The 12,245-nt window shown below is 38.3% G+C and overlaps 1 protein-coding gene across 1 annotated transcript in view; it reads left to right on the top strand.

Moving 5' to 3' along the window:
- TRPC4 (transient receptor potential cation channel subfamily C member 4) overlaps nucleotides 1-12,245 on the top strand; it is a 162,104-nt gene that overhangs the window by 79,414 nt on the left and 70,445 nt on the right. Inside the window, exon 3 of the mRNA XM_037378463.1 lies at nucleotides 6,323-6,841. Within this exon, the coding sequence (XP_037234360.1) occupies nucleotides 6,323-6,841 (519 nt within the window). The remainder of the gene's footprint in view (nucleotides 1-6,322; nucleotides 6,842-12,245) is intronic.

Genomic DNA, 12,245 nt, shown 5'->3' with positions numbered 1-12,245 from the left:
AATAAATAAAGTAATCCAGAATCTTCCATTAAAAATGTCCACGCAAAAAATATTTTATTTTTTAATTATTGATTTTTCCCTATATCTTCCTGGCATCAATTCATAACTGGATTTACATCCTGGGTTGATAAAACATGTGCTCAAAAAAGTGTATCCAACTGGGAAAAGAAGCAGAAAGAGTTGGTCTGCCTTGGCAACCTGGAGTTACTGGCAGAACTTTTAACAAAACCCATGTCCTGAGGTCCAGATAGGTTGTCCAGCTGTTATTGCCTTGAGTCAGATTTATGTTTTTTCTTTGTCTCCAGGAATCCTCCACTTTTCTCATTCATAACATCATTTGGAAGCTGACAAAAGATACTTCCATCTCAAAGCTGCAGCCCAAAGAAACCTTCCCACCATAAAGTCTCAACTTGTGGTTAGGATTTCATTTTGGCTAGTCAGCCCTTTCATTTTGCTATGAACCACAACCTATAATTAGCACAAGAGTGAGGTTTTATGGCCTTATGCATCTGGCATTCAGAATTTTAATTGGAGGTCTTAATATGTTTTATATAAGAACCAATATTTTAATTTTTTAAGCACAATTTAAGACACAATATTTTATTTAAGACCCAACAGGGTGCGCATCACTTAACCTCAAAATATGTACTGCCCCATTTTTGTCATCTCTCTTGCTTGTGGTTAGACTCCAGAGGAAAGAAATCTGGAAGATGAGCATTAAACACCTTGACAGCATTGAGCTGAACTGTGGGCATGGAAATGTTAAAAGACACAATTTGTAATGAAATCTTATCTGCTGAACTTAAACAGGCTCCATTTCAGATGTTTAATAAGTATTCAAAGTATGCATTCTTAAGAAGTTACAATATCTAAAAAATTTAATTGCACATTCATACATGAAATGAAATGTTTATTTCATGCACATTTAGTCCTCAGACTATTGTCGATTAACTTTCAGTGCCTTAAAGCAAGGGTGAGGTTTGGCGGGGTACATCTGCTTCCTAAAAAAAAAAACAGACATGGAGGCAGAATGTTATAAAAGGAAAGAAAATACTTTAAGTAGCACATTAGAAGTGTGGCACTTTACCGTTAGGAAATGTAGTGAGGCCAAGGACAATAAAAAAGTTGAACCTTTTCCAGGGAGGCCAGGGAAGCTGCCTATGGAAAGCAGAAGATGATAGCATACCAGATGGGTGTTGCATGGCTTAGGATCACACACGCTGCTCAGAAATGATGCTGTCCCTGAGCTCAGCTTGGCAACTTCCATCCACTTGCCTGCCTTACATGCTCCATGGCCCAACAACATACCAGCTGTGCAATGCACAGCAAGCACCGGGGACGAGGAAAACGACTTTCCGCCAAATCTGGGGCCGTGGTTGCAAGCCTGCAGTTTCTGCAGTCTTGTGAGGATAGTTTCAGCACAGCTTTCAGGATAGACTGTGTACAGACCCCTTCAGTGGTGTGACAAGTGAATTCAAGTTATCTTGAAGTTCTATCTTCAAATTGTCTGATAGTTTATCAGTGACAGTGCGTGTGAAAGGAGTTGGGGTAGGAGGAAATTTTGAGTCCTTCCTGGTTGGAGATACTTCCATCATCATAACCGGGATGTATTGCAGCTGATATAATAATATGAAAACAAAGAGAAGAATTGAACAAACCAGAATGTAAGTCAGAAAACTATATATGCATAAGGGTAACTTGTGTGCAGTGGGCTGTACTGAAATGTAGAGTTCAGCATTTTCAAGGTGTTTGGCTGATGACAGCTATAGAGCAGTAGCGCTGAAGCAACTGGTGAGCTTGATGACACAGCTTTATAATATCAATTTTCTTATATAATGTGGTGCTGCAAGAGATGACATATGTATTCATCTTGTTACCTGTTATATATACATTTTTTATTTTGCTTCGGACTTTTCCTTCAATCATGCTGTCATGATTGATGTGACTCAGAAATTTATTTACCTAACTACTTTCAGCCATTGCAGATTTCCTCTCTTTTACAAGCAAAAGGCAAAATAATAGTAAATAAATAAACCAAGACAAGAACCAGAAAAGCTATCTGTTTGCCCAAGGAAATAGGTTGCTTTACATAGATTTTGAGCTCTTGCACTTAAAAAGTAGGACCTACTTTTTAAGTGCAAGAGCTCAGAATCTCTCTGTTAAGATACTGCAGGAATGAGAACCATTATGAGAAATCTGGGTGGAGAAATGGACACACCTAGGGTTTCCATTTTTCCTCTTCCAAACTGACTATTACCTTTTCCTATTTCCTGGATATCTCAGAGATCGTCAGCAATCAATAGTCAGAAAAGTCAGAAAATCAAAGACTCTACTTTGATGTTATAGGGACAGAAATGCCAGATCTAACTGGCATTAATTTAGACTGGATTTCTCTTTCTTGTCATAGCAAAGGGGCTTCTCTTCACACCGACTGTACACGGAAGTTAAACACATATTGAAGAGGGCTGTTCCACTTAAAATCTAAAAAGAATTGTTAGATATCTAAGTTGGACTCACTCATTCCCACTTAAAATAAGTGCAGAGAAAATGAACGCAACAAAGAAAATCCAATGTCCTTGAGCACTGAAGTGTACAGACTTTCAGCTACACTTTCTTTTCGTTTTTTTTTTTCTTTTTGCCTACTCATTCCCATACAGATACGCGCACAATTACACACAATCATCAGACTGCTTTGCCTCAGCCCTATAAATAGTGCTGAAGTAGAAAATTATCAGCAAAATATAAGAAGGCAAAAATCACTTGGCCTTTCTAAGTTTAAGCAGCCTCACACTTGACATACTAACTCCAAAGTGTATGATACAGTTACACCACTGCTAAGCCTTGGAAAGTCACAGTCAGTCACTCTAAGACCTAGTTAGCTTCCTGTTCTCCCAGGATTTAAGGATCATATGCTGCCTGTGAATGTTCTGTCAAAGCTTTAGATTGTGTGGCTAATATCAATGTGTACTGGTTATTTGTTTTGGCTTCTCTAAAGAGAATTATTTTTCAGCAGTTTGAAAGTAAAATTCATCATAAGTCTGGTGACTTCAGAGCAAGTACTCTGGGTCATCAGTTAAACGCTGAAATATTGAGTGCCATGAGACCACTCAGAATTTCAAAGGAGAAGTACTTCATTATGCTCCAGATGAGGGAATAATTTGACCTTATTGCTTTGGCATTCTGTATATCTTTGGTTTAAATGAGTAGGAAGTCTTAAAATAGAAGGTAGAGGGTCAGAGGTTAAATTCATGATGTAATTAAAGTTGCAGTCTTAGGGTTTGCCCTTAGTTTAAATGTTTCTGTAAGTTAAGGCTGAAATGATTTAATACACACTTCTATATTTGGGTCAATTATGATGGTATGAATTCCAAAAGGTGTGCATTAGCCTTATAGCTTAAGATGAAAGGTTTTGATAAACTATGAGAAAAACAAACAGCTTTTGAGTTAATGGACCCCATGTATAAGTCAATCATTGTAATGCCATGTTGTTTGAAGCTGTCTCTGTTAAATTTTTAGAGAAGATTGCAGTTAATGACATGTTAAGATAGCCTTCAGTTCTGTCAGGGCTTGAAGCAAGTATTAGTTTAGTCCTGACACAAACTACAAAGATAATGACATGCTAAGTGACAGAAGAATACTCTGAGCAGTTGGTGAGTTTGGAGTTACAGCTTTGTATCCTTCAGTTTTCTGCCCTTGCAACTCTCTCCTCTGCTCCCTGGTCGCCTGACCCTGGGGCCAAGACGGAGTCTCATTAGTGGTGGTGGATGCTGTCAGAGCACAGCATATCCCTCCCTGTAAACCCTTTTTAGACCTGATAGCCCAAAATGCTTCTGCTAATGCACAGTTTGGGACTCTTCTGCCATTTACATCTCTTTCTAGCCTCAGAAACGTTGGCCACAGTTGCAATTGGAGAGAGCAGGAATAGTGTGTGTATGCATATGGTCTCTTTTTTCCCTATATGATATGTAAGTAAAAGAGAAGATAAATCTAAGACTGAAATAATCAGTGAGGTTTGGGGTTGGAAATGGGTCTCATTTTCCCCACTGACACCACAGACAGGTGTAGAAACAGATACGGATTCCGAGCCCCGGCTTAACTAACTGGACAGGAAGAATGAAGCGATCCGGGCATGTGGGCATCCCCAGAGGGGCTCTGCGCAGTGTTCAGGCTGGCTGTGACATGACCCAGAGGTGCTCTGGAAGAGACCTGACAGAGCAGTGTGGACATAGCCAGAGTCCTCTGAGAAAACATATGCCCAAATCGTGTTTCTTGTCCTGCCCTGAGACTGGGCACAGCACACAGACCTTCTGCTTATTCTTGTACCCAAGTGTCTCCCCCATCCATCCTTACCTTCAGAATATTCTCAACTGGATTCTTTACCTCCCGAGTAATTTTAAACCCGTATTTTTCTGTATGCCTGCACACACTGCACTGTTTTGTTTGCACCTCAGAATAAAGAAAGCAGAAGAGAACTTGCTCAGGAGCTGCTCGGCTCACAACTACTGGTTGTAAACATCTCCTGTAAGCCTGCGGGGAGGACTGTGACAACAGCTGCTCCCTTTGCATGGTGTCGTGGGGGTGGGTGGGCTAGCTCAGGCATCCCACAGTCCTGCTCTAGAACAGACTCTGAGCCAGCCTTACCCAGTGCCAAGCCAAGTGTGCGTGTTTGAGTGTGTGGGAAGGGAGAAAAGGGATTTCTGCCCCTTGCCTCCACATACCTTCTCAGAATCCAGCACAGCTACTCGAGGTCAGCAATTCATTATGGCCAGGTGGGGATTGTTTCCCTAGGGATGTGCGATTACAGTCCTGAATGCCAGATCTCTAGTCTTGACTTTCCACCCCATTTTACATGAGTAAGTGGCCACCTCCCAAAGTAATTCTCTCATGCAGCTAATTAGTGCTTCAGGCCTCTGTTTTACAGCCCACACACATAGCAGCTCTTATGCATGGACACAGTTCCACTGAACAAACATGAGCTGTTTTACACACAGAACAGCTAAAAAAATGTACAAAATACACAGTGTCTTCATTAGAAAGAGGGAAAAAAATATCCATGATCTATGTATTTTATTTATGGATTTAGATCCATGGACCAACATTTCTTTTCAGCTTAATTTCATTCTAGTTCTCTTTTCTGCTGAGTTTCTGTCTGATTTTGTGCATTTCTACTTCTTTCCCTCCCAAGGCTCTAAACATAGCTCTAAATATAAACACTGTTCTCACATGCTTTATGTGTTTCCTATTAACTTATCCTCTTAGTTATCTGTGTTTTTTCCACCTGGCAACAACAAGGTCATTCTGCCGTCATAATACTTCTATCAAACATTTTTTCCTCCCTGCAATGGCCATCTATTTCCCTAGCTTCCAGACAACTTGAGTCAAAAGTTTTCTGGTTTTCTTCCTCCTAAAGGAGCATCACTCATAGCACCTCACTGATGTGGACTGAGTTTATACTTAGTTATTGAACTATGGACCAAAGGCAGTCCGTAATGATGATGCCAATAACATTTTTGATAGACATTGGCTAATTACACTTATATAGTTTCATTATACTAGTCTAATCAGCTGTCTTGATCTGGGAAAGACTTTAGAGTCTGGTATTGTAAAATAAACAAACAAGCTTAAAATGAAAGACCTTACAGTCTTCTGATAAAAAGGACTGAAAATACAGAAATGCACACCAGAAGAGGCTTTAAAAATGCTTTCTTGGGGCCCTTGTTCTACCAACTCCCCCATTTTCCAACAGAGAGTATGTTTGTGCACGTGAGTTTAGAACTGAGCCTTAAGAGGTCACACTCTTTGCAGCAGGTATCTTTGTTGCTCTACACTGTCATATTTCCAAACTTCTCTGTCAGAAAACTTTCTCATTTACTTGCATTTTATAACTAACTTGTCCGAGTCCTTCAGAGAATCACAATTATGCCACCCTGATTCTCTTCCTTATAAAACTGAGATTAACCCGTGAGAGATGGACAAGCTTTTCCACCTTGCTCACAGCTGGCACTTCAAGGGACACAACAGGAGGATTTGTGTCTGACTCTTCCTTGTTTATCTAATCATTTGCTCCGATGAGTCATTGCCCATGAGCTGTTTACATACAAACAGGTTTTATGAAAAATCACACCCTGTTTATAGCAATTTATTAACTGGAAAGAGCCTATTTTAGCTAATTGAATTGTTATGTTTAAAGCGTTTCCTTCAACTCTGGCCAGAAGCAAAGACCTGTCAATAAGTGTACTACCTGGTGAACTATTCATAGCTTAATTTTCTATGGCTCTTGTTCAATTAAGAGGCCTGTAATTGTTTTTGACTTTTTTCACAGGTGCCACCAGTGCTTCTGGACAAGCAGTTTTCAGAATTTACGCCAGATATCACACCCATTATTCTGGCAGCCCACACCAACAATTACGAAATCATAAAGCTCCTTGTGCAGAAGGGGGTCTCCGTGCCCAGGCCACACGAGGTCCGCTGTAACTGCGTCGAGTGTGTCTCAAGTTCAGACGTGGACAGCCTCCGCCACTCTCGATCCAGACTCAATATCTACAAGGCTCTGGCAAGCCCATCCTTGATTGCTTTGTCCAGTGAGGATCCTTTCCTTACTGCTTTTCAGCTGAGCTGGGAGCTGCAGGAACTAAGTAAAGTTGAAAATGAATTTAAGTCGGAGTATGAGGAACTGTCACGGCAATGCAAGCAATTTGCAAAAGATCTCCTGGATCAGACACGGAGTTCCAGGGAATTGGAAATTATTCTTAATTACAGAGATGATAATAGCTTGATAGAAGAACAAAGTGGTAATGATCTTGCAAGATTGAAACTGGCAATTAAGTACCGTCAAAAAGAGGTGAGTGTGCTGGAGAATAATCAAGCATATTTAGTAGTAGTAATGTGGTAGATAATAGCCTGAAATACATCCTTTTAACTGAGACAAATTGATGCTTATCTTTTTTTGTTTTACAAGGTTTCTTCTTTTTTATAGTTTTAATTAGATGGATTTGAGGAGCTGTTATAATTTGATATTACTAGAACTTAAAATCTTCTGTTATAGCACAGAACCAAAGAAACTCTTCTCCTTTTGCACCTGAATAGACATAGTCTCTGGTAGTTGTGTTTTGAAGAGCTCTTCAATAATAGGATGAGAAATATATATAGCATACTTCAAATTAGCTTTAATTGTGTCTGACAGAAAAAAGAGACTATGTGTTTAAATACCTATAAATTACTACAGGTACCTCTATAGAGAGGTTTCTTTAAAAACTAGCTATTATGAATAGATACTGAAACATAAGATTAATAGCAATGCATGACTCCTCAAAATTTTGACATTCAGATTCTTTTTCATAAAGAACCCAAAGTAGAGATACCTGGGTATTGGTTTCCATGACAGTTAAAAATTCATGAGTTTGCTTCACTGATACAAATATTCAATGGGAGTTAGAAGAAGTCTGCATTTCTTTTAAAAATACTGAAGTTCTTATGTGCATGCAAAGGCAAAGAAATCAAGACAGTAAAATGAGTTAGGAAGACAGTTCCCCTGATATTTACAAAACTTCACTTGATCCCTGCTCATCATCATGTCAGAAGGTGTTTTATCATCTCATTTGGAACGTGTACATCCAAAATCATCTGAACTGTGGAAGCGTGTAGGCAAGACAGGTGCTGTTAGTAATTTAATGTTATTTGTTCATACAAAATACAGCAAATTCTCAAGAAAATTATGTGTTACATTGAACCAGTCTATCTATCACTGCTAAATCTCTTTTCTGCAAAATATAATATTAAATGGATTAATATATTAAGTATGTTAGAAAGGTTTGCAGGAACAATAACCAAACATGTAATGATTCTGTTGTCCATTTGAAATACAATTTAGTAACGCTAGGAAGTTATCGTGAAGTACTGCTGGGAAAATATCTCAATTAGTCTCTGATTTCATAAGTCTCTAATAAGCATTTTTTCCGTCAGGAAATGTATTGAATAATTTTATATGTGATAGTATAATGTTTTAGGCAACATATTCACTGCCTTAAATTATTTTCAGATGGTACTATTCCAGACTTAACAACTACTATTTCTATTTATTGAATTGCCAGTCCTGTCCTACAGACATTTAAGAGATTCTAGCTTGGACTTCTGTTTTCCAAAGGATTCATGCATTAAAATGAAATTCTAACTTCTTGTTTGTTTTTTTAAAATGTAAATACAAAGCTTGAATTTTCTTAACTTGAGATAAAGACAGTGAAAGACTTCTGTAGGATGCAATGTTTTTTATAGTTGCATCTGATTCCTGTACCTCATTAAACTGCAGTAATACAGCTGATTACACTTCATTGATTCTTTGTAATAGCAAACATTAAAGCAATACTTACTTAGCACAACAATTCCAAATCAGTGCATCTTTTATAGTTTACATATATTTTTCATTTCTATAAATATTTCCCACTACCCCTACCATTTGAGTCTCCCTGAAGTAAAATCAAGCTTTATTAAATACTTTTGCTGTGTTCCTAAATGTAGTCCCTACTAGATGCTGGAGCAAATAGTAGCCACTGTAACTGATCAGTCATTTTATTTCTGATTATTATAACAGTGTTCTGGTAGGTACAGGTCCAAGGTCAAGACACTTACCTCAAGCATAATAAATGCTTGGATTCTGCCTGTCCTGGTGCACATGGATCATGATGAAAATAGATCAGATGGATCTTTCTGTTTCTTGTGATAAGGATGTTGCAGGAGCCACTGAATCCAGCAGCCTCCAAGGGATTCTTTCAGCCCGGTCACTGGAGCCCAGCCAAGAGCAGGTTCTCCATCCCAGGCACAAGCATACTGACTGGCCCTGCTTACACATATCCAGCCCCTTGACTGCCTTCTCCTCTCCATTTTGCCATGCTTATTCCTTCCTAATCCTTCCCCACCCTTTACCTTTCCCCTAATCATACCATAATAAATTTTACATAGTCCCACAAGACCCCTCTGATAATTACTTTGAATTTCCCATGAGTCTCATGAACAACCTCAAACAATCCATAACACTTGCAGTAAAGATGTTTCCCCCTCCTTATGATCAGATACAAAGTTGAGGTTGGCCCTCCTTCAGGCAGTTGCAGCCAGTGTTTCAGTGGCCTGTTCATCAGAGCATGAAGAGTCTTGGTCTTCATCATTGTCTCTGTTATACCCTGGCTTCTGTGTAGAATGTAACACTTTTCTTGATATTTTCTATTTCTGTTACACAAGTAAACATTAACCAGATAAATAAATGAACAAATAATTTAATGAACCAGATGCTCTCACATTTCATATACCCTTACACTACAACTATCCAAGGTAAGCTTGATGGCAAGCAGCAGAAACAGCTTACAAATTTCATTTTAAAAATGTCAGGGAAAAAATGTGGACTGGATTTTAACTAGCCCATGAATATATTATTTTGAAATTAACCTATTTAAAAATACTGGTTTAGGGTGATACGTCTGCTTCCTTTACCCTATGTGTCTCAATCACCAAGAGCCAGTTCTCTACCAAAGACTATTCTATTATGACAGGAGCAAACATGGATTTGCAAGGTTTTTTGATGCTATTCAGTTCTAGTTATTGTTTGTCTTCCTTGTAACTTGCCTGGTATCCTGCAAAACAATAATAGTAAAACAACCACAACCCAACCCCCCCAACAAATCAGCAAAACAGATAGCAATGCATTGTCTTCCCTCCTTAGCTCCCATCCCTAACATTTCAACCTTTATCCACACTATTACCAAAGGACGTTGCAATAATATATTGGAGCTGAGGTCAGAGCTCCATGAGTAAGCAATGAGGTCTGGTTGTTCAGAACATCCAGTCTAAGTCCAGAAATCACAGCTAAAGTAACAAAATAATGAAGAATGAGGACAAGTAAAATAGGAACATATATCCTTTTACATTGCTTCTACAATTAATTGCTCAGGAGTTAAAGATTACTTTATTATTATTATTATTATTTCAAGTTGAAAATAACACTGAATGTTATTAGCAGTAATTCCTCTTGGCATTGATAAGCAGGTATGAAACACATTAAAACTAAACCTTGTAAAGGATCAGAGTAGGCTTTAGATAATTTGGTTAAATCTCAGACACAAGAATGGGTAGGAACAGCAGTTGAGGGTACTTGTAGAAGCAGACAAGTGGATGGTTAAGTATTTTCTTTGTGTGAATAAAGGAAAATGGACAGACATGAAAAAAGATAATTAAACAAGCTGGAAGTTGTTGAGGAGCTTCTAAAATTACATAGTGTTTGATCCAATGTATATGTAGAAATACCTTATAACAGAGAAAGGCTCTTAGAAGTGAAGTGATTAAGCCATGCTTGGTATAGGGGTCTGCCAGGCCCTGGTACCACCTCTGTATTATCATCGTCTCTGGAAATGAAGAAAGCACATTCATTCTCAGAGCTGTCTGGATTGTTCATGGTCACCTGATTGCCCCTGAATTGGACCTTCTCCAAAACCCCAGATAGTTTATGCCAATTGGATTGGAGGTTCTCCACAGTGAAAGATGTTTATCTTCTGCATTTCGATTCCTTTCGCACTTGCCATAAAACTGTGATCCTCGTTCCTGTACTGTGTAAAGGCATCTCAGTGGTGTCGATTCTTAGTCCGTGAATTCACGTCAGAGGGAGTCTACGATGTATTACCAAGGAAGAAACTTCACTAATAAACCCATCCACCTTCTTTCATTACTAACTAGTGAGGTTAAAAGAGGTTTATAGTTTCAAGTTTACGCTGCAGAGTAATGTCTGGCAAGACTGTGGGTAATATCTGTTCCGAGTCAAGTGGCAGAACCAGAGGGTATGGGCAAGCATTAATGTTTTGTGTTCTTGCCCACAATTTCTTTAGCATAGCATATGGGACAGAACACTCAGGGTACCGTTTTTTTCTGATCCTTTTGTACCACTGATGATGTTTGATTATAAGCAAACACACATTGCTGATGCTTCAGGTGCCTGTTTCTGACACCTACCATTGCGTGGGCTGCAACTAACAGCAGACAGGTTCCTTGAAGTCGTGCAGCCACTCTGCATTGGGCACAAACATTTTGTTGTCTAATTATCTACTGTATAATATTATCTCAGCTAAGGGAGACTGGTTTTATGAAGGCTGTTACTTACAATTTTATTGTGCTAGACTCTAAGCATGCAGTGATCATGGGGAAATAGTTTCCTGTTTTCCTGAACCAAATAAAGATGTTACCTGATTCAACTGCACTTTCATTCAAGGATATAGAAGGGAAATCCCCAATTCTGTATATGATTCACAAGCAAAAATTATCCTACCTGTAATAATAATAATAATGTGGCATTCTGAGTTCAAGAAAATTACAAACCCCTGGTTGAACAATGCACAACTGATAATTAGTAGACAGTCGTCTTTGCCACTAATTGCAAAATGCATGCTCTGTGCCATATATAGAGAGAATTTTTAATAGAAAAATCACATCAAAACCCCATTGTCTCACTCTTCAGTTAGCTGTGGTTTAGCTTTGGTTCTGTTTAGGCATTATGCACGTATCTGCACGTATGTGAAAAAGTGCTTACTGAAATGCTTACTAATTTTAGTGAAATAAAGAAAGAGGGAAGATTAATAGACTGAACCAATATCCTCTGGTTTCTCAGTAAGTTTAATCACTGCAATTTAAATACTTATACTAGAAGTTTATATCTCTGTCTCATTTTGCCTCATACTAGAAGTTTATATCTCTGGTTCATTTTGCCTCATACTAACTGGCCCATGTCATTTAAGCTGTAGCTGTATAAACTGAAGCATAGGAGCAGGATGAGGTTATAATTATTGGCAGTACTATCTCATTTTGCTTTGATATAAGATACTGGGATATCAACACAGAAGAAACATGAATTTTTAAGTATTTGTTAAGATTTTCTTTCACTTTTCAAGTAAATAAAGACTAGCTGCTTTTGGTTTGGTTTGGTTTGGTGTAGTTGTTTGGGGTTTTTTTAATTTATTTTTATTTTCATCTTTCCCTTCCTCTGTAAATACAAGATTATTGGAAAAATTGGAATACTTGATATTAGCTGAATGTTAAGTGGGTTACATTCTGCACATTTCAGTTTGTCACTCTGGAAACGTTTTAATAAGCTTTTATCTGCCTCTGTCTTTAAAAACTGAAGTAAATAAATCGTTCATCTATCATTCATGCATGATTATGTATTAAGTTGAGGTGTGGATAAAGAAGCAAGAACTAAATTTGCTAAAAGGTAC

The sequence above is a fragment of the Falco rusticolus genome, chromosome 2 (genome assembly GCF_015220075.1).
Source record: "Falco rusticolus isolate bFalRus1 chromosome 2, bFalRus1.pri, whole genome shotgun sequence".
Classification (NCBI taxonomy): Eukaryota; Metazoa; Chordata; class Aves; order Falconiformes; family Falconidae; genus Falco; species Falco rusticolus.
This window is presented reverse-complemented; position numbering and strand designations above follow the sequence as displayed.